Below are 26134 nucleotides of genomic sequence, written 5' to 3'. Positions count from 1 at the left end.
CTATTTTCTATGGCATGCACGTGCCTGGGCTGCGCACACAGAGGCACAGTCCATTTAAGCCTATGAAGCTTGAATATGTGCAAGCCCATTTTCGCGGGGGGGGGGTCCAGAATGGATCCTGCGCGAAAACGGAGGGCCAACTGCATTTTCTTTTATATAGCTAATCTATATGATAAAGACCCTGGCCTAAATCCTGCACCACGCTATTCCATAAACAAGAAAAAAATATTTTTCTTTCATTCATCCTCTTGCCCTCCATACCACCTGCAAATTTGCCGCAGGTGTGGCATGATCTCCAGATCTCCAGGGTTGATTCTGAGAGTACATGACAGAGAGGGTTATTTCCTTCTGGCTCTATCACTGGAAGCCATTTCATCAGCAAAATGGCAATGGTAGTTTCTGCTTAGCCATTGTTGACTGCTTAGTGGGCCTGTAAATGCTTTAATGCATAAAATTACATTGAGGTCTTTGTGTACTTTGGATACTGTGATGCATCCTTGGTTGGAACCATGGCTTTCAACTCATTGTGACTTTACCATATATCAATGGACCAGCCCTGTGATGCTACTGCCTTGTGACACGGGCTTAAATTAATGTCAGCTAAATACTGTATGCAATAGTCAAGTGAAATTTAACATTATGGCCAAGACTGAAGGAATTGTGAAGAATTTCCATGTTATAAGTGGTTGTTTTTCTCAAAAAGTAGTCCTAGCCTGTGATGCTAAAGGACCAACTAGTTCTAAAATTTATGCCAGGGATGGTTGAATGAGTGCTTAGTTATCAATTCACACTAAAACATTTCTTCAAAAACCTAAGGCTAAAAAGAGCAGAAAGTGGAAGGAAGGGAGAGATTGAGAGAGAATGTGAAGCATTTATCACATTAGAAAATGGAAGAATATTAACGATTTTTTCCATGCAGTGGCATCCCCCCCCCCCCCCCCATGACATTTGGCTCTAATTCCAAAATGATCCAACAGATCTAACCAAAAGATTTTGTTGTAGGATCCAGTAGCACCTATGTGCATCAACATATACGTGGATAAAAGAAGCTCTAATGCCAACACTGCACTGTTTGTTAAGAAAGGGGAAATCAGAGAGGGCAAGGGAAGGAATCCATCTTCCCACTTTTCCCACCACAAAACCTTGATTAGTGGTGTGAACTTGAGAACTGAATATGAAATATCCCTTTTCAGCCAAAGATATGCACTCAGAAGCTTATTTCTTGGAGATCTAGCCCCTAGGCAGATCTGCATATCTAACTTTCTGCATTGTTCTTAGAAATGTTAGGGGAAATGTTAATGACTGTGAGGGAGAAAAATTAATGAACCCTCTGCTATAAACCTAGCAGAGCAGACTAGTTCTGTTGCAACAGCTTGTAGCAAATAATTTACCATTTATGAAGCCACACCATCTCCATCTCAAATAACAACATTCCATAGAGAGCAAAAAGGTTACTTCCACAGAATAGCATCTTCACTTTGTTCCAAACACCCTCCATCATTAGCTGGCTGTCCAGACCAATTTAAATTTCTGACTGGTTAAATTGCGTAATATAAAAATAATTTTTAGGTCACAACTGGTATGTGATGTCATAGTGAGGAGGGAGCAAGCTTGTTTTCTGCTGCTCCAGAGAACAGGACCCGGAACAATGGATGCAAGCTCCAGGAAAAGAGCTTCCTCCTCAACATTAGGAGGAACTTCCTGACAGTAAGGGCTGTTCGACAGTGGAACAAAGTCCCTGGGAGTGTAGTGGAGTCTCCTTCCTTAGAGGTCTTTAAGCAGAGGCTGGATGGCCGTCTGTCGGAGGTGCTTTGATTAAGATTTCCTGCATGGCAGAGGATTGGACTGGATGGCCCTTGTGTTCTCTTCCAACTCTACAACTCTACGATTCTATGATTCAATGTGAGTTGAACCAAAACAAGATGTAACACTGCACATGGAAAATCTGCAGAAAAGGAATCCTACTATAAGTCATAAGTACAAGAATATTAATGCTTTAAATCGCTTTATGTATTCCTGTCCTGTAACTGTCAGTTGGTTTTTCTAATCTCTGGTTTCCACCCCTTAATATTTTCCTTTCATTTCATACAAATGAAACTCATGCATGTAATAAATATGTTATCAATATTCTTCATGCACTGCAGTGTGTATAATCCTTTTTGATATAAATTATGTGTGTGATAGCGAATTAATGGACTGATTTTCCCCCCCTCTAAAGTCTGGATTAGGTTAGGTGAGATTTGGGAGATGGTATTTAAAATGAAAACAATAAAATGTGAAGGGTTATAAATAAAAGAGCTCCCCTTGCCCTGAAGCTTCCCCATAGGCAAACAAATGAATAACTAATTCACTGTAACATCTTCATTCAATGTACTCAGCTGTTGAATATGTAAGTTCTCAAAGCTGGGGTTAGTCAGACATCTAACACATGCTAATGAACCAACTAAGTTTGTTTCTGCTGATGCTTCCCTGCCCCCACTTCTCCAAAAATCCCTTTATCTATGCAGTGCAGGTTAGAAATGCTGGAGCAAAGCTGCAGGACTGAGCAAACGGAAAGCAAGTAAACAAAATTGTGATGGAAGATGGAGATGAAGTCCCTCCTCAGCAGAATGGTTTTGCCTTCAAGATAAAATAATTATCAAGTCTGTCATTGCAGGGGAAGAACGCTCCCCTCTCTTGCATTCTCTCTCATTCTTTCTTTCTTTATCCTGCTTGGGGCAGAGAGCTAGAGTACAAATACCAACAAATAATAGCATTGCTAGAACGTCAACTATATTTTAATAATATAGTACTTCAGAGCATTTTTCATCTTGTTTAGACTGTTTTGTCTGTATGTGTTTCTGAGAAATAGAAAGTGTGGGGAATACACAGCATCTTTCTTATTATCAAACCAGCACAGTCTGAGGCCCAGCAATCTGAGAATCTTCCGTTGGCTGTGTTTAATAGCCCTGCCTTTCTTTCTGTACCTCTAGTCAAGCAATAACAGCCAGACTTACATTTGGTGCATTTCTCTTGGCTCACAATATATGTTTGATGGCAAGGACAGTCCACTGTCTGAGTGGAGGGGGCTGTCCTCCCACTGTGAGATAAGCCACCTTATCCCCTTTGCTCAAGTCACTGGATGCTGGTGGGCTTTTTTCACCTACAAATTATATTTTGTAAACAATTTTATTTTGTTAAACTGAACATGTTTGGCTAACCAATGAAGTGTGATTTGGAAGTTGGTGGACTGCGTTCATCCACATGTTGTGCAGGATATGTGTTTTGTGTGTGTGTGTGTGTGTGTGTGTGTGTGAGAGAGAGAGAGAGAGAGAGAGAGAGAGAGAGAGAGAGAGAGAGAGAATAAACTCTTCCTCTTCATCCCTAATAAGACCATTTGTTTTTCTTTTTGTTGAGTGCCTTCAAATCATTTCCATCCTATGGTGACCCTAAGGCAAACCTACCATGGGGTTTTCTTGGAAAGAGTTGTTCAGAGGAGGTTTGCCATTGCCTTTCCCTGAGGCTGAGAGCATGTGACTTGCCCAGGGATAATGCAAGGAAACAAAAACTGCTAGGAAATTTCATGACAACTACATGTTTTAATTGTTCTTCTGAACAGTGAATGTCTCTGTGAGAAGGGACATAATAATGGTAGTTATGATTATCATGATGAATATTATGATGATGGTATTCATACAAATGATGATGATAATCATGACAGTTATTTGAGAAGAGGCATGCCAGAATGTGAGAGCTAATGTGAAGCAGTGGTTTGAGTATTGGACTACAACCCTGGAAATCAGAGACTGATTCCCTGCTTGAACATAAATACCCACTGGATGACCTTGGGCAAGTCACACTCTCTCAGCCTCAGAGGATAGCAATGGCCCCCTCTGAAGAAACCTGCCAAGAAAATCCTATGACAGATTTGCCTTAGGGTTCCCATAAGTAAAAACTGAATTGGAGACACAAAACAACAATGCCAGAATGCAACCATGCTTCCACTTTCCTTGCTCCAAAGCCAGTTTCTCTGCCTTGGAACTGCCCAAAGGGAAGCAGTAGCAGCAATAAAAAGCACCTTTTGAGGCTTTACAGGCATTTGTTTGGAGGCAGTCAAAGGCTTGACGTCTTTCAGGCCAGCCAATGGGATGTTCACATACAGCTAGGAAGAAATCATCAAAATAGCTGCCCATCAAGTCCGCACAATGCATGCTGAATAAGCTGAAATGGAGCCATTTAGCCATTTATTATAGCTTGCAAATCCCATGGTTCTGCAGAGCATGTCAGGGAGGAAAAACATGATTTATTGAGGCCCTAGAGGGTTACCAGAGATTGTTGGTGGGATGTGTTCAACTTGCTGGATTACAAATTGTGCAGCCCTAACTTATGCAGCCTTAAAGGGTAGATAGAAATAGATGTCAAATTTATTTTCACTGCAGGAAACTGCTCCCAATGAGAACAGTACAGTTTAAATATATGGACCATCAGTGATCAGGTAGAATAGATTACATTCCTGTCTTTTAATAATCATTTTAAAAACTCACTGTAAGTGAGAGTTATAGGTACCAATTTATAATAAACAAGCTAACTGGATTCCAAGACTTAGTATGTGCTGCCACCTGAATGTAACTCATATGCTAGGAGCATTATTATTCTGAGCAACACTTTGGAGAGAACAATCAAGTAGAGTTAACTGGAAAATGCAAAAAGCAATTAATAAGGGTTGAGCAAATGTTTCTGTGAATGGTCTAGCAGTGGCCTGTAGTGTTATGATAAACTGTGAACAAAGTCTTCTGCAAAGCATTGTTTGTTCCCTTCATACTGTGTGATAGCACTGATGCCATTTAAAAGTTAACTTTATTATTAGAAGCTGATAATGAGAAAAGAGGCAAAATTTAATTTGCCTAACTCAAAACAACTTTCTGTACTGAGGCTAACTAAGGCCTGCTGTGCCAAGATAAAATAAGGATATGCTGATGAAAATTTCTTCTTCACTGGACTCACCACTACCAGTATGTATTTGAAAAGAGTGATATTAATACAGGCTGAATGTGCATGCACACAATAAGCAATTCAATAATGTAATGACTATGGCCCTGGGTAGGTTGCGAAATATCTTTCAATAAATTCTTTGTTAAAAAACAAATCATAAAAGACCAGTACAGTATTTCAAAAAAATGTTTAGTTAAGGTAGCTGGTTTTGATGATGGCATTAAAACCAACTGTAGATATCAAGTGATTATGTTATCAACCCATATCTGCAACCACAGATTGTTCTTTCATATCACATTCCAGCCTGCTTGCTTGTGTTAGGTAAAAAGTCAATCCGATAAAGAAAGACAGCTATGAGCTGCATGAAATGCGATTAACATCACACTCACATAACACACACGTACACAACGTTGGTGAAATTTATCACTAGGAAATCTGGAAATTTGGCCATGTCCTAGGATCCAAAATAAGAGGATATAACACAACATTTAAAGGACTGTACCACTGCATTGTCTAGCTCAGGGGTGGGCCATCCCTTGACTTTGGTGGGCATTTTAATCTTTTTATTTCAACTTCTCCCATTTAAAAGCTACCTTGTTTCAGCATCCATGAACTGTTTTAAATGAGTCCGTTTTCTGAAGCAGAAAGAAACTGGAAGTTTTACAAATGTCACCCTAGGCCTAAAACAGCCATGGAGGAAGACAGCAAAATTTGTGCTGTGTCCTGTGTGAGCAGACAGAACAGTTTAAGTTAATTTTCTAAAAGTCAAAATGTTGACTTTACATATGACTGCTACATTTGTCCTCATAGGATGCCCCTTCCCTACCCCCAGCCTAGCTGGATCAATAACACATAAGATGAAAAGTTCAAGACATAGATGATTGAAAGAATTTGTTTTCAAACTGCCCCGTCCTATATCTCACTGACATGAACAAAAATTGTTAACAGAAATCATGGCTTATTTTCAAATGTTTCCATGTATCAAGACAGGAAGGGAATAAAAATGTTTATGTATTTTAAAAAATGAGGGGTGCAATTCTTGCATTGTTAATGTTAATGTATTTTAGTGCAGTATTTTAGGTTCAATGAAGATATATTTGAGTTTCTAGTGTGGAGGAAATTACTGAATCACAAAAAGCTGGGAAATCAATTTTATGAAAAGTCATAAATTCATACAGGAGGCCTGCTAAATCCAAAAATACAGATGTATCTTACCCTGGACCGTTCTTCCAGCTTAGTCATCATGACAACAGTTGCACCCCTTTGCTCCCACATCATTCTCCAGAAATCCCCAAAGGTTTCAGGGAGAGATCCTTGGGTTGCTATATAGGCATTCTGTTTTCTGTAGCCATCGATGTAGTTAGCATTTATGTAATCACTGCCAGGTATGCCTAGAAAGCAAAAGACATATACTTTAGAGTTCACGCTGCTTTATCTTAATGTGCTAAGCAACAAGAATAATAATATTTCAGTACTTTCACATTTTATGTTTTTTTTGTCTTTTCATCAATATCTTAAGACTCTAAATAAATAAATAAATAAATAAATAAATAAATAAATAAATAAATACTGTTGCTCTTTGCATTAGTGTGGCATTTCCACCTATTTCACTGTAAAAGCATGTACGTAATCCAACTTTACAATAAATCAATGCCATCTTGTTTGCATTTTATAGTGCTAAATTGCCTGACTGAGTATATCACATTAACCATAGGCTGTTCTTATTGTGCAGCAGCCAAGTAAAGCTTATTTGACTGCAGTGAGGAAGAAGGTCTTCTCTATGGAGGGCCTTCTTCCAAAGCTATATGGACAGCTTCTCATCCACCCCTTTATTTATAGCATGCCTTTCTTCCAAACTTTGATTCAGTTTCCAACCTCTCCAAAACTAGTTTGAGGGTCACAGAAGGCTGCAGTAGGGGCAAGGGATGGTTCTTCTTGCTTCCACTGGAATCTGTTACTCCATCAGTGGAAATTCATCATTGGATCTTACCCATTACAACGTAATAGGAAATGTTTCTGTGCCCGACACTATCAATTTTCCAACATTTAACAATGATAATAGTGACCAAATATTTTCCTTATAAACTTTAGCATATAGTTTTTATTCATGTTGAAATCTGGCCTTGGGCTGCTGTAAAGAGTCTGTTCATTTGGTGATTCTGAGTTATAACATTATGAGCAAAAAAGAATTAACATGCGAAAAATTAAATATCTCACTCATGCCCTTACGTAGTTATCCCCCCTCCCCAAACTTACAATGTCAAATGTTTTTGGCTTCCATTGTAGTGAAGGCAGCACAGCTCCTTTCTCACTGCGTTGCTCTTTTCTTCGGAACACAATAAACAGTATTCCAGTTTAGTCACACCACAGACTTGCTTTACAGTATTAGGATAACAGCCATTCTACTTTCAATCTGCTTTCTAACAGCCCCTAAAATGGAATTTTCCTTTACTCCTGTTTGCTTTCTGTTCTGTTTACAAACATTGATCTATAAGAATCATTCTGCTTCCACAATAAATAATTTTATACAGAAGCTTTTGTTGGAAAATTCTGGTGAAAGTTTTTGAAAGCCCATGCTCACCCCAACTTCATGCCTCTTTCTTATTTAACTGATTGCCATTTTATGGATTTGTTAATTAATTTATCAAAAATATTTATATATTGGTTTTCTGCCCACAAGGGCTGGTAAAATGATGCACAATTACAAATGCAAACCAAAATAAAATAAATACAAATAGAAAATGTTACTTTAAAAGGGGTGAAACCATTTTAAAGCCAAATGCCTAACAAAACAATAAAAACTCAGTAAAGTTGGAATGGAGCTGGCATGATCTCCCTTGTGAGTTGTGACTTCCAGAGTTGTAGTGTTGCCATGGGTATGCTGGAATAGTTCCCTTTTTTGACTTAGAAAAATGACTTGTAATGAAGTCTCAGGCTACACATATGCTCAAATGAGAAATAACCTAGCATTTTGAATTGGGAACAAAAATAAAATGGAAGCCAGACTAACTGGTTCACAATCAGAACCTCAACTTCCAATGTAGGAAATGGCTGGCTGACACCTTCTCCACTGAAGGTCTGTGGAGAGGGGAACAATAGCAGTGATTAGTCACAGGGTTGAAAATAAATTCCTTACCAACTCCCCTTGGCAAGGGGGGAATTAAGAGTCTACCCATAAAGAATGGTAAACCCCACAGTGCTCCTAGTGGCCATGTTAGTTGACCAGGACTGAAGGTGGAGGGAGATCAAAGGATAAAGTCATCAATTCTGCCTGCCATTGCAAGCCTAAATGGACACTAAGCTGCCATCACATTTCCTTTCTAAGTATTTTCTTATTAATGTCTAATAGTAGGAAGTAGGGAACAAAAAAATTCCTCAAAAGAATGACTAACAAATGCTTTGATGAGTTATCTGCCTTTTGAAATTCTATGAAAAACTTTGAGGAAGACTTTTGAAGTGACATGCTCTTTTGGCTTTTTCTGGGACTGAATGAAGAAAGTCTTTTAAAGTTATGTAAAAAAGTGAAAAAAAGAATAAAACTTCCTGAATGATTAAAGACATAGAGTATGAGATAAGGGAAATAATTTTTAGATTTGGAAATTTGGTTTGTTTCCTTCATTCCCTTTGCAATTAAAGTAGGGTTTAAGAAAAGTGTGTGAAGTGTTACTGGCTGTTATAGAAAGCAAAGGGTGCTATGTCTGAGAGTGCAAACAGGGAAAGTCAAACTGGAGAGGTGCTCATTTTACAAAGTAACAAAGGCACTGTTATAGAGTCAAAGGAGCTAACTCTTTAAGTACCAAAATTTTGTTAAATAAGAAAACAAAGAATGCAACCATTCAAGGAGGAGATGGAAGTGATCTATAAGGAGACTTGGGGGCACTGTATTTGATGAGAGACTTTCTTTGAAATGCAACACGGGTCCTAGACTGACTAGATGACAACACTGAAGACAAAGAGAAAAACAAAATGGTTCTACCGAGTCTTATTGGATTTCAGAAAGGGGATGAAGATACTTTAGGAGGAACTCCATAGCTAGAAGGAAAAAAGGATGAAGGAGAACCAGAAAAGATTTTGGATCTTGGAAAAGATTCTGTCAGAGGAGTTTTGAGGGCATTAGTGAAGATACAGAAGACAAAAAGAACACTGAATATGGTGCAGATGGTGGTGTGGGAGATTTTGGGGAGGGGGAGTTGAGAACGCTAGTACAGTCGGCCCTTCTTATACACAGATTTTTTATACACGGATTCCAGCATACACGGTTTGAAAATGTTCCAAAAAAGTATAAAGTTACCTTGATTTTCCATTTTTTATAAGGGACACCATTTTGCTATGCCATTACATTTAATGGGACTTGAGCATACACGGATTTTGTTATACACGGGGGATCTTGGAACCAAACCCCAGCGTATAACAAGGGTCCACTGTAAAGATAAAACAGGCAAAAACTTTGCTTTTTTTTAATGGAGAGATTTCTTACACTGAGATTATATATGGGGTTTTGAACGATGGCCAAAGCACATGTGTCTTGGTCTTGGCTAGGAGCCCTGGTGGCGCAGTGGTTAAATGCCTGTACTGCAGCACTCACTCACAACCATAAGGCTGCGTGGTCAATACTAGCAAAAGGGCTGAAGCTTGACTCAGGCTTGCATCCTTCCGAGGTCACTAAAATTAGTACCCAGATTGTTGGGGGCAATTAGCTTACTGTTGTAAACTGCTTAGACAGTGCTAGTTCAGTATGAAGCGGTGTATAAATGAAGCTGTTTGTTTTGCTTTGGCCAGAAACCAAGAGTGAGATTCAAAAGGGTAGAACTGAGAACTTACTATTATGGTTTAAGATACTAATATTAATTTTGTAAGAGGGATGCTGCCTTAGTCTAAAAGAATTAGTTGTTAAAATGAAGTAAGTGGATTCATGGTTATTAAAGGTAAAGGTAAAGGTAAAGGTAGTCCCTTGACATGAATGTCTAATTGTAACCGACTGTAGGGTGCGGTGCTCATCTCTGATTTTAAGCCAAAGAGCCAGCATTGTCTGAGGACTAGCCTGGTCGTCATGTGGCCAGCATGACTGCACCGAACACCGTTACCTTCTTGATCAGAAGTAGTACCTACATATCTACTTGTCTTTGCATGCTTGCAAACTGCTAGGTTGGCAGAAGCTGGGACTAGTGACAAATTAACATTTAACATCTTCATTCCCAGTTTTGAAAGAAATGCAGGATGCTAAACAAAACAAAACAAACAAATATTTTGGGTAAGGATGGCAAAACTCCTTCCCCATTCACATGAGTGACATGTTGCAAGTCAGCATTACCCAGAGCATGGAAATACATCCCAGGTACATATGACAAAGCTCTTATTATGAACCAATCTGGCATTATGTAGCAGCTTCACTAGACTTGAGGAAATTATTAAGGCGACCAGACTACCCAATGTTAATTACTACCCCCCCCCCCACAGTCCACCACCATGGGCCAAAATTGCTTAAAGTAGAAGCAACTACAACTGTGTCTTCCTCCCATGCTCATCAGTCCCTCTGAGGACTGACAGAATACAAAGTATCTAGAACACTGTTGCTGTTAGTTTTTTTGTGGGTTTTTCAGGCTATGTGACCATGTTCTAGAACCCAGCCACATAGCCTGAAAAACCCACCAAAAACTCTGGATGTCGGTCGTGAAAGCCTTTGACTTCATACTGTTTTTGGTGCCTTGTAAGTTCAAGTTGTTTCCGACTTAGGATAAACCTGTCATGGAGTTTTCTCAACAAGATTTGTCCGGGGGTGGGGAGTTGCCCATGGTTTCCTCTGAAGCCGAAAGTGTGTGACTTGCCCAAGGTCACCCCAGGGGTTTCTACTGCTGAGTGGGGATTCAAACCCTGGTCTCCAGAGTCATCCAATACTCAAACTACCACACTACATTGGGTCTCCTAAAAACACTACTGGCATCTAAAAGCACTATAAACCATTCCTAAAATGCTTGCAGATTTTTTAAAAAAGTCTTCACCTGGCACCAAAAGGTACAGAATGTGGATCACAAGAATGCTAGGTATGGAAATTTAAAAGGGGATATAAGAAAATATGGGAATAACTATCCAGGGAGAAAATTTTACACTGAGCAGAGCAACAGAATCAAGGCTGGTGTACCAGAGGGTACAGTGTGTTTTGATGATGTCTGCAAACAGAGGTACAAAGCATCTGCCTTCCCAATTGCAGCCTGTTTATTTTGTCCCACTTAAGTCAACTGGAGCCTTTACTGATGAAAATAAGGAGAATGCAGCTGGGATCACAGCTTGACAGAGAACAAACTGACTTCTCCACCCAGACAGACTGACCACAGTGACAGAAACTGAAAACCTCAGAGTAAACAAGAACTGGGGTCCAGATTTTTATTTTTCCAACTGGTCTTCTGTGATCATGCTTCAGTTGAGGGCTATGTTGCTGTCCGACTTTTAGCCATCAGCAGGCACAGTAAATGAGCCCTTCAAAATAAATGGAACAATCCGAAACTATAATAGAATAATCTTATTACGAGAACTTTCCTTTTGCTAAAAAAATATTATTTTCCCATGTGCCTAATTCTTCATTCTACCACTCAATTATCTTTGAAGCAGACTACTGACCTATAGCGACCCTATTTAAATTTCAATACAGTTTGGAAAGGATTTTTAAATTGTATGGATTATTTATGAAGTTTGCTTTGACCTGCAGTTTCATCCTTGCTGACCCTGAAAAACCATAAAGACTTTTAAAAATCTGCATAAGCAGCAGCAAACTGCATTTGGACTGCTCTTAACGTTAGAAAGAAAGTAATGACTATTTGCTCACTCACTATCTTCTCAGAAAGGGAAATGGGGAGGAAAATGTTACTACAAGGACTTAAGAACCCATGGTAAATGAAGAGAATTTCTGTATCAAAACTATTCAAGACCACTTCTCACACCAATCTCTTCTTTTTTAGCACAGTTGAAAGGCACGTATATGCAACCAATGAAAGCCATGCAGGTTTTGGCTTCATTCTAGTGTATGTGCAACATTTGGCTAGATGCTCAGTAGTAGTGCACACACATAAGAGTCAGGATCCAAGGTTATCATTTATATCTAATAGCAAATATTCTTGATCATCCAGGAGTTGAAACAGTAAAAGTGTAAGCATGTGTTTTAAAAAACATGTATACTCATGATGTTGAATGGGATTTATCCTACAGAAACTATGTCAAAGATAGGGAAATTAATTTACAAACACTATAAGGTGGTTTTGAATTAATATGAAATTATGAATTTAATTGAAAAGTTATCAACACAAAACACTATTGGAAAGACACGTTCAGATTTGGAAATGGTGAAAGAACATACTCTAATTATTCATATTTTTCATACCTCTTCATCACAGTCTTGACATCCACTTGTGTGGACATAAAGTAATGTGTAGACTGTTATTTCACTCATGCTGACTGAAAAAGTCTTACTAAAATAAAGAGAACTGCTGCTAGCCATTGTATATAGGAAAGAAAGTGTGCTGTGTGAACGAACAGCAGTTTACTGAAGACAATAAATGTCACCTCCTGACTACCAATTTATTTTGTCAGTATTCATACACATATTATACATGGTACATTTGTATTGATGAATAAAATGAATTTCAGAGTGTCTGATAGCTTCAGCACAATAGCTATGGATATTATTATGGAGTCTAGTGTGAAATTAGAAACTGAACATAAGGCATCACATGAAAATATCTATGAACATACACACTCAGACCACAGTATTTTCTTGAAGTCTTTCCATCACAAGGTCTCAAAGTCTGGTGGTGAAGTGACTACAGAATTAGACTGGGATTTGAGAAATTTGATTCTGCTCTCCAAAGAGCTTTGAAATACTCTGAATCCCTCTCAACTTGAACCTTCTCACTGCGTTGTTATGAGTATAAAGCAAAGAGGAGAAACATAGTGTCATAAACTCACAGGAGGTAATGTAGAATAAAGATGTATTTTCATGTCAAGGAAGTTTTAAAAGATAAAACTTCAAAGATTGTCTTAAAAGATTGTCTCCTCATTTATAGGCATGCGGTTTCTGTGATCACTGGGTGAAATTTCATTAGCATGATTGTATCCAGCAGATCATCACAAGGACGTTACACAGAAATGAACATTATCTATTATTCAACTATCTCCTCTTCCTGGCCACAGTTTAAAGATTCTGTGAGATTCTGCACCTTCCCTCCAACATTTCTTATCATCTTGTTGCTCTGGCCTTTTCTAGTGTTTGATACTGGTACTGGACCTGCTATTTGTTGGTCCAAGGATCTAGTTACGCCACTGACATACAGAACACCACGACACATAATTTGGAGAGAAATGAGTTCACAGCTTTCATTGGCTATGGTTGCTGGTGCTGACATAGGTATAGATTCAGGCATCGACCAAACTCTCTGTTAAGCTGAAGCCTAGCCATCTTGCCAGATGATCCCAGAGAAGCCACTGCATGGATCTCCTATAACTTGGGGATGTGACCATTCAGCACCATCTAGAGCTAGGTATGATCTCAACTGTTACATCAAAGTCCAAAAATAGGACCCCTTACCCCCATTAGTTCAACCAGGCAGCACCATTATCCATAATCTAGGATCAAGATCCCATACACACAGCCTACAAAGTTGTGACAAATAGATAGGTAACATACGAGACAACTCTCTTATTACAGATATGTTTTCCTGAGGATTTTGTTCTGAAAAGAAGCTCAGAACACTGAGGGGGCTGCTTATATCCCCCAGTGCCTGACCAAAGGGAAAACTAGTCAGCATCCTCATTCCAGTCCCAAACACCAGCCAATGTTTCAGTCTGATTGGCTAATAGTTACCACTGCTTCTCAAACTCCTGTAGAAATACAGTCTTTTGGGGGAAAGAAACCTGTCACAGTATCAGGACAGCCATAGTGCTTGCTCTGCTTTGGGCCAGCAAACTGGCTTCCTGGTAAGACAAGAAATACACTTATTGATATGTTTTCTTGGGGATTCTCTTCTTGTTGTTTTATGAAATATTATACAGTGGACCCTTCCCTCATATGGGGGGATCCATTCCAAATCCCCTCGCGTAAGGGGAAACCCACAATGGGGAGTGTGCACCATTTACTTAACTGTCACGCGGCATCAGTGTAAGGTCAAAGCTGAGTATAGTACGCCCGCGTATCGCACAGGCATACTGTATTCTACAATGTTGGCTGCTTAGAAATTATCTACAATAATAAGTGGCTTAAAATACTTTAAATATATTTTAAAAAACCAAATGGAACAAAGGCAAATATGCTTGCTTAGCACCTCCCCAAAGCCCAGCTGGGTTTTGGCCATAGCAATTGCTTGTGTGCAGAGGTGAGGAAGACCCAAAGGGAAAGATGATGGCTACTGATTCCACAAACATGATGTATTAAAGGCAGAGTACCTGATCTACTTCTAAGGGCCTAGTTTTGAAACTCTAAGCTAATTTTTAAAAAAGTAGTTTATTATAAAGCAGAGCATTTGGGCTCTGCAAACTTTCTGGGCAGATGAAAAGCCTTACATGAATTTCCTGAATGTGGAAATGTGAGTTAATGATTCAGAAAATAACACCAGCCGGGCACAATGCCACACATCCTACATTTATCAAAGATGATAAAACACTTCTGCACAAAGCACATGAGAGGGAGAATGAGGCCAGCAAGAGAAATCTATACCTAGTGGGTATTATAACCAAACGATGTGGACTAGCCATGTACAAAAGAAACATTTTCCTGCATAAATTAGAATTACATTTACAAATGTCTGGTATTGTTCTGTGATGCACATATTATTTCAAAAATAAAAGCCCCCAAAAGAAAACAAAGAGCAACAAATGCAAACAAAAAAAGGGGGAAATGCATTCCCACCTTTTCTTGCATAATGTGGCAAATGGATTTTTTGGGGAAAAGCTTGCTTTTAGCTACCAGAAATTATGCTTTAATGTTATGAGAAATGGCCAATATTTAAACTAATGTCTTTCTAGTCTTCTTTGAACCCCAAGAAACAAGATTCAGAAAATGACATTTAAGAGATCCTGTTCTTCTGTTTGAATCAAAGTTGAGAAATGTGTGGGCCAAAAATCAGCTTTAAGCCTTTTGAATGGTATCTCAAGCAGTTTTATTTTAGGTTTAGTAAATTTAACCCCTCTCAGTATAATGATAAAAGAGTTCTCCTCCTGAATACAATGACAATACCTCTCAGGTTTTACCACTGCTTATATTGTATATCATGTCAGCATACTTTGAATTACAATTGAAGACACTGGGAAAAAATGGGTAGACTTATGGTACTTCCAGATGGAGAGCTTTATGAGTATCATCCATAAGCCACATACGGCCAGCCACTGCTGAAGGTTTCTAGACTAACCAGACCTTTGTTTAGGAAATTATGTTTGCATGGGGATTGTACTGAATGCTGCTAGTGCAAATAACCTAGCAGGATTAGCACAGATGGCACATTAATGACAGTCTGTCTAGGCAGCTATCAGAACATGATAGAATGGTCTGAAGGCACATGTCAAAGCAACCCTGTTGTAATTTAGCTAAATTGGGTCTAGTAAGTGTGTAAAAGGGAGATCACTTGGGAATCTCAAGTACACTGTCCTTGAGTGGACTGGAAGAGAGGTGGTGCAGAAGTGATCTAAAAATAAGAAACAGTCATCAGTCCATGTAAGAGAACATTAGATGGGAAACATGCTATTCACTGTACTGTAGGTCCCACAGAAGCAGAAAGCACTGGAGTCTTGAGAGGTCCTGTAACATAAGCAGACTGTCGATGTTCTTCTTTAGTCATGCCAAGAATGTTTTTTCATCTAGAATGTATCCCTTGTGTATCAATCAAGGATGAAAATGGAGATTCTAAATCACAAATGGAAACCTGTGATCCTCCAGATATTGAATTACCAGTCTGTCATCTCTCACTGTCAGCTAAGCTGTCTAGGACTAAGAGAAGTTGGAATTCAAAAATATCCAACAGCCACAGGTTTCACTAATATACTAAATTTCAATTTTGCACTATAGCTATCTGAATAATTCTGTAATTTATCTTGGATAGGAATGGCTGCATAATTATGCATGCTTTACACAGTAAAACCTTAGTTTTTGTTTTCCTAAGACTGTTCAAAAAATGCTAAAGAAGTGGTAGTAGGGGTCTTGGAATTGTAGCTTGGAGATGAAAATGGCAGTCCTAATTCAGAGACTGAATGTGAAAGCACTTTACTAATACATATTTATTTGTTGCCTCTGTTGCTTTCCTTAAAGGTGTCAGATCTCATCTGTTCTTGGAAGCTAAATAGTGTCAGCCCTGGTTAGTACTTGGATGGGAGACTAGCAATGAATATCAGGTGCTATAGACTATATTTCTGAGGAAAGAACTGGCAAAACCATCTCTGAGTATTCCTTGCCTAAGAAAACCCTGGGAAATTTATGTGGTTCTTATAAGTCAAAAGGAGATTTGAAGGCACTTACACAGGCCCAAAGTATGTAACTTAAGAAGCCTGACCTAGAATGTCAGAAATGCTATTACTTTTTTAAAAACGTGATTTGGCAACAAAATCTGCTGATAAAGGGAACTATTTCTGGTTCATAAAAAAATATTTTTATTGATTAGGGGGAGGAGGTTGGCCTTCCATTAGTGGTAATGCTAAATGGTCTAATGCTAAGTTTTTGGAGTTTGTGGCAAAAGCTGTTTAGTGAGGAAGTGCTTAAAAGAGCTACAGAACATTATGCATTCATGCTTTTGCTTTACACTGAGAGACTGCTAAATTTATTATCCTCTCATTCGCAAAAAAAGGAAGAAAGAAAAGAAAAGAAAACTACCTCAGGCAATGCCCTTTGGGCAGGTCCCTTGTCATTTTAATTCTCAGCTATACAGTATAAAGCTAAATAAAACTAAAAATGGTAACACCTGGAAAACAGAAGAAAAGTGAAATTATGCCTAACTGACTATAAATGGGATGACATGTTATAGGCCTGCTTTTCTTCACAGAGTCCCCACTCAATGCTGTGGATGGGGGAGAAGCCCTGGGTGCTGCTATGTCACATCTGATAGTCCAAAAACAATCAAAAGGGACAGACAGTTTAATGAAATTCTTCAACCCCATGTTAGCTTCATAGCTTTAAGGCATCTTTACCCACAAGCACAGCAGCAATTGCCATCATTACTTAAATTTGTATATAACAGTTAGTGATGTCAGTCATTTTGATATCCAGTTTTCTTTCTTTCTTTCTTTCTTTCTTTCCTTCTTTCTTTCCTTCTTTCCTTGGCAAAGGTCTGGGTCATAAAAGGGACAATGGGTCAAGTTTGTTCTTTAAATAACCCTAATGAGAATGTTGTAGGACTCTGTTTTCAACACTAGTGAAACTGGAGTTTGAGCTTCATTCAGCATATAATGCACAGGACTGTGTGCCAGCAAACATGTCCCAGATCTGACTGTGAACTAATTTAAAGAATAAACATCTTGTGGCACAACAGAAACAGCCCTGCTATGAACTATTCAAACATCATCTCATTCTTCTTTTCATCATGGAGAGAAAGCAAAATAATATGAGCCCATTGTTTCCAAGCAGTCCATTTACTGTCAACATATGCCTTTGATACTAACAGTTGTTTCAAGGGGATGTGAACTAATTTTCTTAAGGATTCTGCTTTTGTGAAGACAAAAATATATGTACATACTGTAACACTTCGATGTTTTCCTTCTTTCCAATCTCAAACATCAATCTGTCTTAAAGATGTTCTTTCTCTTTTGCACACATCTACAAATGAGGGTGTGCACACACACGCACATGGGAAGCATGAAAAACATGGCAACAAAATGATTCCACATCACAGAGAATTATGGGTATAAGAAACTCTTTCACTGTTGTTAGTGATTTACTACTAGACTGCTTTCAGGAATAAAAAGACATAAAAACAAGCTGAACATTTTCTGTGTACAAAGGTAAATGAAAGAGTGCTACACAATGGGGCTGGTAATGCAGACCTCAGCATTCTTCCTTTGATTCACTGAAGAAAGTTGTCATCTTAAATAGCTTTAATTAGACTTCACACTTTATTTGCAGACTAAAATCGCATCATGAAATTGTTTCAAGTCTTGACAAAGGCTAAGTACTGCACAATCTCCCTATTTAAGGCAAATTAAACCATAAACCTTTGTTTTGGGGATGCTTTTCTAGTAAATGTGCAATTAAAGAATCTTTTAAAAGAGAGTTGGAAGTAATAGGATTAAGCTCCATAGCACTTGTAAACAATTACCTCCAGAAAATAGATGAATGTACAAAACGGATGAAGATGTACTACCCTTGATGGGAAACAATGCTGTTGTTGTCTTTTAAATAAGGCGTAAAGGAAGCAAAACAGGATGCAAATAAAAAATGTTCATTGTGATAAGGTTAGCTTGAAAGAAGATACATATTGGTAAGTGGATTACTAAAAGCCACCATAGTAAATGCACACACATATGAAGTATGGCAGAAAAAATCTCACTGGGAAAGCTACTAGTGGCAAACTCTTTAAATAATAAACAATATGAGGGCTCAAAGTAGTAGCATCAAATCTAAGGAAAGCACACTGCAAAACTGCATCATTTAAAGATCATTGGGTACTACACAGAGAGAGGAAGCATACAATGTTTAATGGAAAACTGTCATGGAAAACTGTATTTATATGATGGAAAATCAAATAGTCGTTAGGGGGTAGAGGTTGGGATGTGAAAGGTACTAAAACAGTTATTACGTATCCTATATGTGTATGTGCTTTCAGGTCACCTGTTCACTTATGGAAAACCCATGAATTTCATATGCACAGAGTACTCAGAGATAATTTACCATTGCCTTCCTCTGAAATCTAGCCAATATTACCTGGTGTTCATTGGTTATCCTCCACCCAAGTACTAACCAGGCCTGACTCACAAGATCAAAGGGGATCTGGTGCCTTAAGAGTATTTGAACTCATAATAATAATAATATAATAATAATAATAATAATAATAATAATAATAATAATATGTTGTTTAATAACTTTTTAAGGGGGGAGGGAAATATATTGTTTTTATGCTGTATGTTATCTTAATGTTGTAAACCGCCCGGATTGGTTCGCCACAGGGCGGTATATAAATAAAAAATTATTATTATTATTATATTAAACTGCTATGGTGCCATCCTACAGAATCCTGCCATTTGTAATTTTGTGAGGTATCAGCGCTCTTTAGCAGAGAAGGATAAAGACCTTGCAAAATTCCAAAGGTCAGGATTCCATAGGATGGAGCTACAGTAAAGTGGTGTCAAACTGTATTATTTCTATAGTGTAGTTGCACTCAGGGGTGTTACAATAAAGAATAAAAGTGTGTCCAAGGCCACATAGTCAACTTAATAGCTGAATAGGCTATGAAGAAAAGTCATCACTTCGCCTAATATATTATACTGGCTTTCCGACACTGACAGAAGACAAAACTACACCCCACCCAGACCCCATTCTAGCACATGTTAATTCCCACTGTTCTCCAATGATGGGCTTAATGGAAAACCATTAAAAAATACTGATGTTGACTGCAAGACCTTTTTCTAGATGAGGAAAATCCTTTGGAGGATAAAATCAATGTAATGAAATATGCACTCTGGGTCCAACATATTTGGCTAAACTCCTTTAAAAAATTCTCTAAGATCATCAAAGGACTAGTTTCTATAGTAACCAAAAACAAATGCAGCTGTGAAATGAATGTAATGTGTTAAGCAGCCTATATATTTTCATATTTGGAATGTTTACTGTTTCTTTGGAAGCTGACAATAAAGTCTTGAAGATTAAAAAAGATGTTCAGCTTAAATTACAAGCCAATGTTTTAAAATTCAGTTTCTTGGAAATATAAAAGAGGTCTCATAGATTTTGCATAAAATTCTTGCAAAAGCTCTGACCGTAAAGGTTACACAGAGAACTAGGGTAGAGAAATAAAGCTAACCACTTTTCATGAGACTGGATTCAAGTGCTAAAAACTATTTCATACTGATGTACAAATGGATCAATTCCTAGCAGGAAAACTCTATGTCGCTGCTATATCAAAAGCAGAGCTTGGGAAACTCTTATGGATGACAAATTCAAGAATATCTGTTAACACTTTGAGCATGGCCACAGCCAAAATATGGTACAGCAGTGAGAGTGCTGCAGTTGGATTGGGAAGGCATGGGTTTAAATTTCATAATCTAACCCACCTCACGGGGTTTTGACAGGTAAATGAGAACATGCTGTGAGTTCCTTCTTGGTAACCTTTGCCCTCACAAATTTTGAGCAGAAAAAACACCACTAAAGAGTGACTGTTCATTAAAAGTTGCTCAATAACCAGACCACAGGATTTGGTTTGTTTGGCTCCTTATGATCTCTTCTGATACTGTGATTTTGGACTCTAGGACTTCTGTGAGCAGAGGCATTCGTGTATTTTATCCTGGATCAAGATCTGTTAACACTTGACAACAGAGATGGAAATGAAATTTGCATTAACCCGAGATATTCTTTAACGAATGTATTCCAGTTGTGATTCCAGAAAATATAAATGAATACATGTATTTTTTTCCTGTTTTTGATGTCTTTTTATCAAGAGCAATCAGTGCATGTCAGATTCCCTGTCTCCACTTTTTTTTAACTGTTTACTAGTAAATTCACACAGCTAAAAAAATTGTATTTGAAAAATATGCACAGATTTTCCACAGTAAATGGGGATACATTAAAAAAAAAACACTGAAAGAAACATAAAATAAAAATACATTTTAAAAGCCTAGATCAGGAAAAGTGCCTCATGTCAACACTGGTGGTATCTTCAGCTTGCAGAATTGCCTGTTCCATCAGACAGGGAGAGAAGAAATCTGAAATATGCTTAGCCTGCATGTAAACATTTTTAACACATATCATGCATCTCTCTTTATCTTATTCAAAGAAATAGGACCCTGGATAAATCATTTGCACCCCTGAAGCTCTCACCACTCACAAAACTGAATGCCAAGGCTACTACACTACCTACTGTTGCAAATGATTAATTGGGAAAATAGAGAAGAATTGAAAGAGACAGGAAAAGATGAGAAATAATGAACATGTTTTTAATCAAACATAGGGCACAACATAACAACAGGGCATGGGAGGCAGAAAAGAAATAGCTTTATTGGACTCATAATCCTTACTCCATATCACAGTGTTTGGACAAGCAGTGGTAAAATCTCTCAATGTCCTTTCAACCACTGACTCCCCCTTACTCCTGGGCACTTTTAGAGCCACAAAAAGTAAAAGATGTTATTTTGGAGGTAGATGGTGTCTTTACATAGTCCAAATTGTAAACAAAATGTAACACATGACCAGCATCTTTGCTGGTAGTTTCAGAAGGAAAGCCACTTCACCTCAGGAAATACTAGAGTGGCCTCATTCAATTTAAAATGTGGGAGTTGAACCAAGTCTGATGTATATTCCTAGTCTTAACATCAAAACAACTGTACATGTTATCACTGAGTTAGGACAGTGCAATAAAAACAGTGCTGGATCTAACTGAGGATGAACAAAACTCTCGAACACTCATCTTCCCATGTTTGGCACAAAAGTCAGAGGAGGGCTTCTGCATGCATTTGGCTGAAGGTTTATAGGAACTGTTCCTTAATCAGGGAACCTCAGATCCAGGTGGAATGGCTGGGAATGATGGAGCAAGACCAGTGCTCCTGAGTCTGCCCACCTTGCATGTGATGCATTTTACTATTGAGGCCTCATTCAACCATATTGTCCCACACTTAAACCATTGGCTTCACTTCGATGAAGCAAACTGTTGCCTTTTCAAGAAGTTTCTTGGGTCACTGACATACAGTGAACCTGGTGGCTTTTTCAGACTTGGTTTTCTACATACTCAGTTACCATTCTGGACAACACCAAGGGCCTTTGATGCTGCTTTTATGTGAGATGTACCATTTGTGGTTTATATCACTATTCTCTGCAAATTAAAGTAAATTACAAAGCCACAACACCCATAAATACCTTCCTGAATTTCCCAGACAAGCGGACAAACTGAATAGTATAGTAAAGGTGTTGAAAATGCAAACCCCAGTCACTTCCATCAAAAAGTGCACCTGTAAAAGTTTCTTTATAAAAAGCCCAAACTGCAGTTAATATACAAGCGAAGTTATGTTTGAGCTGAATGGTTTGATATGTGAAAATATAACTGACATTGCTAAAATGCAGTCAGTATCATTTAAATGAGCATTACAGGTGGAACAAATGTAAGCAGATTATTTCGGGCATTTTTTCTAAGGCAATCATTTACATTTTCTAATATATTTGAAAAAGCTCTGTCTGTTATCAAAACCTCAGATATGCAGCTGCAAAAAAATAAATAAAGTAAAGTAAAATTATGCAGAGATATAAGCTCAACCAGTGGGATTGTGTTTTCCTTCTGTAAGCATTTACTTGGCTCTGCACAACACACTGGAGAATTGATTACACCTATAAATACAGTCATCGCTCTGTCCCATATCTGCTTGTTTTGGGTAGCATAAGATAAGACCTGTTTATGTAACTGCAGATTAACTGCTGAATAATTTAACATATGGCACATAAAAAAGAAGGAACTATGATCTCTCATGCAAGTAGCTAAGCTAGTTGAAGCATCTTCATGTGCCAAAAACAGCATCCTTTATCTCAAGGAGCAGTCAAGAGTGAAGAGTGCTGGCTTTTGAAGAAATTCTGTGATGGATAAATCTATCTATAATCTGTGGATATGGAGGGCCGACCATACAACCAGCTTTTCTTGAACCTCCTGCCCGGCTAAGTAGGTAAAATAGAATTAAGGCTCTATGGCAGGAGTAGCTGGGGAAATCCCCTGTTGAGAAGGCACACCATTTGCCAAACTTCTCTTACTATAGTACTTTACTCTAAGGACCACATTGAGGCACTTAAGGCACAGAAGATTTCCATACCTGCCTGCATCACTGCTAATACATCCCTGAAATGTCGCTCAAAGGTGGAGGAAGCACACATGTCTGGAAGCCAGGCATGCTTCTTCAATCGTCAGCAAATCGTCACTCCCTCTAATGTCCCTGAATCGTTACGAGCAGATTTCCTATGAACGCAAACTTTGTGTTCATAGGAAATCTTCTCCCCAGGAACGATTCAGGGATGCAAAAGAGGAAGCAACGATTCCCTGACGATTGAGGAAACACACCTGGCTTCCAGACACGGATGCTTCCTCCACCTTTGAGCAATGTTTTAGCAGCGATGCAGGCAGGTATGGAAATCTTCATAGGTGGCTCTACAAAAGCTGGACTCTGGCAGGAAGAACATGCCAGGAAATCTAGCAGAACAAGGTCAGTAGATTTTTCTAGTCTGCCAGAACTGGATAGGATTTGACGCCATGTATCTGTCTCTGTTCCCTCAGCTCTCATTCTCTCTCTTTTCTTTACACACAGGGACATGGACACACACATCAACTTACAAATTCCATTTGCTCTTATTGCAGTTGATTTAAAGCACTGCATGAATACATTTAGAAATGAAATCTTTCCTTCATCAGTTCAAAATATAAATGTAAATGACTCTTATTACATATATGTATGTCAGCATTCTCAGTTTTACTTACATCTGAACTGCTTTTAAGTTAGAGTACTTTACATTTCACTTGATTCTATATTCAAAATGTCTTACCTTCTATTGCTGACAGGAGAACTCGAGAATGGTCATAAGCAATAACATTTGCATATCTATTCTTTGGCTTGTTTACTTCCAAGTTTGAATGTTCCCATGTGAATTGTTGGCCTGGATCAATTGACTAAAAAAGGAAGAGGGAAGGATGATGATGAGAAAAACAGAGAAAGAAATAGTTGCTATCAGTTGACAAACTATTTTTTATTGTGGAAATATTCATGTATTATGCGTGGGGGGATGGGACACAATAAGTGCAAACATTATACCCAGTCCACAGTTCCACAGATCAACCATGAAATTTGAATCCTGTCAGGTAGTTGAAACTTTATTTAGTCTAATATCCACCAAGCATATATTTGCAAAGTCTCAGATTTTCACTAAAACATGGAATATGTGGCCACAAAACTGCTCCTGTAGCCATGTATCTGTAATGGAGTCTCTGTGTGTGGTGGTGGTGAGATAATGAAAAGAAAGACAAAATTAAGCGCATACAGATCCCAAACCCAAGGACCAAAAAATAAAAATATCACCATCTCTGAGATATATTCTTGGTAGAACACCTTAGGCTTCTGAACCTATTTCTATCTTTGACTGTGTAGCTGAAATAAGTCACAAGGACTCTTCAAAATAAGCAAATGAATATCCACCATAATATGGTGGAAAAAGGATACCCAAGATACAAAGACTATGATGGAAGGAAGAAGCTGGATACAGTGGATTCTTTGTATCTGCTGGGCTTTGGTTCTTGGACCCCCTGTGGATACCAAAATCCATGGATGTTCAAGTCCCATGTTATTTAATGAGGTAGTAAAATGGTGTCCCTTATATAAAATGTATAGGTAAGGAACTGAAAGCATGTAGCCAAGGAGCAAACAGAGAGGAGACAAGCTCCACGTGCTCTAAGTGTATTTATATTTGTTCTCAGCCCCTAAAGAAGGCTTAGTTTGACTGAAATGCATTGGGCTTTTTAAACACCAAATAAACACTAAATAAACAGTTGACCATCTTAGAGCACGTGGAGCTTGTCTCATCTCTGTTGACTCCTTAAATAAAATGGCAACATCAAGGTTTGGTTTTTGGATTTTTTGGGGAGGGGGGAGAGTAATGTTTTCAAGCCATTGATGGTTGAACCAGTGGATGAAGAATATGTGGTTACAGAGGGCTGAGTGTATACTGATGGGCAGGATGAGACTGGTCACTGTAGCTTTGTGATTTACAGTGCTGTTATTGAATTTTCTAATGAGGATTGCTTGTGCAGGTTGACATACCAGAGTGGCAGCCTGGCCAAAATTCATAGTTATTTTGATATGATTTTTGTAGTTGAAGAAATGCCATCACAATAAAAATTTTGCTACTGTTGTCCCACATTACAGGGAACTTCAGATATTCTCACCTTCATCCCTTATACTCTCATCTTGTAGAGGACAGGGAAAAGGTGTTTTTTAGGGGTTACCAAGTCCCACTCCCCCACAATTGTCTGTTTATTTCATCTAACTGAACCGAGGGAGACAGGAAAGAATCTGCACATTACTGAAAGTAAAAGATTATACTTATCTCATGCTACATTCCTAAGGACATTTACTTAAAAGTAATGAATTCAATGGAATTCAGTTCTGAGTAAATATTATTTGATTCACACTGGTAATGATAAAAATTAAAGGTATTATGTCAATTGTACACACTATAAGCAGAAATCCTGAGCTAGGCATATCTTCTCTATTGAATTATATCAATATATCAAAGCAGAGCATTTCTCTTAGAATATCCCTTAGGGAACAGAGGAAATTGCCATATACACATTTCACATTTAATTGTGTGACTATCCTGGAAAAAATCCAGGACAACAAATTTCATTATTGGGGTAATGTTTGAGTAAATGATTAGCAGCAGCAAATACCAGAGTGAGAACCTGTTATTTCTACACAAAATAAGCTTGTACTGTGATGGTTTTACTCAACTGAACCACTTATGTGTGACTGACATTATGAAGAGAAGGCTTAAAAGATTAATCTTTTAACTAGAAGTATGATGAGGAAAAGTAAAAAAGTAAAATGCAGTCCTTCCTATTCTCTTAACCTACGTATTTATCCAAAAAGACAGGGGAGGAGGAATACACATTTCACCTTTTCCAAGAGCTTTATTTCTTGCTAATCATAGTTTTTATGCACCCACTCATTAAGTGAAAATCCTCTGCCTTCAAACCTGGAGGTACAGCTATTGCTTTGTTTATTATTTGCAACATCTGCATCTCACTCAATAACAAATGAAGCACTACATTCTCTAGAACTGCTCTTCTATCCCACAATCCCTCTCTTTAACTAAGGCCCTGTTTACATGGGCCATTAAGCACGTACTCAGTACAAGCTAGGGTTGCCTGGGAGCGTCCCTTTTAGATGCTCCCTAACCCTATTACATACTGAGTACGTAAAAATGGTGGCGCCCTGTCTACATGAGCACCACCATTTAGACATTATGGCC

At 38.3% G+C, this 26134-nt stretch overlaps 1 protein-coding gene across 12 annotated transcripts in view; it reads right to left on the bottom strand.

Moving 5' to 3' along the window:
* Window positions 1–26134, bottom strand: part of PTPRD (protein tyrosine phosphatase receptor type D) — a 1452104-nt gene that overhangs the window by 60368 nt on the left and 1365602 nt on the right. For all 12 annotated transcript variants that reach the window (XM_089489811.1, XM_089489739.1, XM_089489757.1 and 9 more), the window contains 2 exons: window positions 23657–23780; window positions 6187–6362 (listed from right to left, as the gene is read on the bottom strand). In XM_089489811.1, coding sequence (XP_089345937.1) covers window positions 6187–6362; window positions 23657–23780 — 300 coding nt within the window. The remainder of the gene's footprint in view (window positions 1–6186; window positions 6363–23656; window positions 23781–26134) is intronic.

This window comes from Sceloporus occidentalis, unplaced genomic scaffold (assembly GCF_023333645.1).
Source record: "Sceloporus occidentalis isolate IW3139 unplaced genomic scaffold, rSceOcc1.0.p SCAF_1, whole genome shotgun sequence".
NCBI lineage: Eukaryota > Metazoa > Chordata > Lepidosauria > Squamata > Phrynosomatidae > Sceloporus > Sceloporus occidentalis.
The sequence above is the reverse complement of the archived record's forward strand: the minus strand, read 5'-3'. Positions and strand labels throughout refer to the sequence as shown.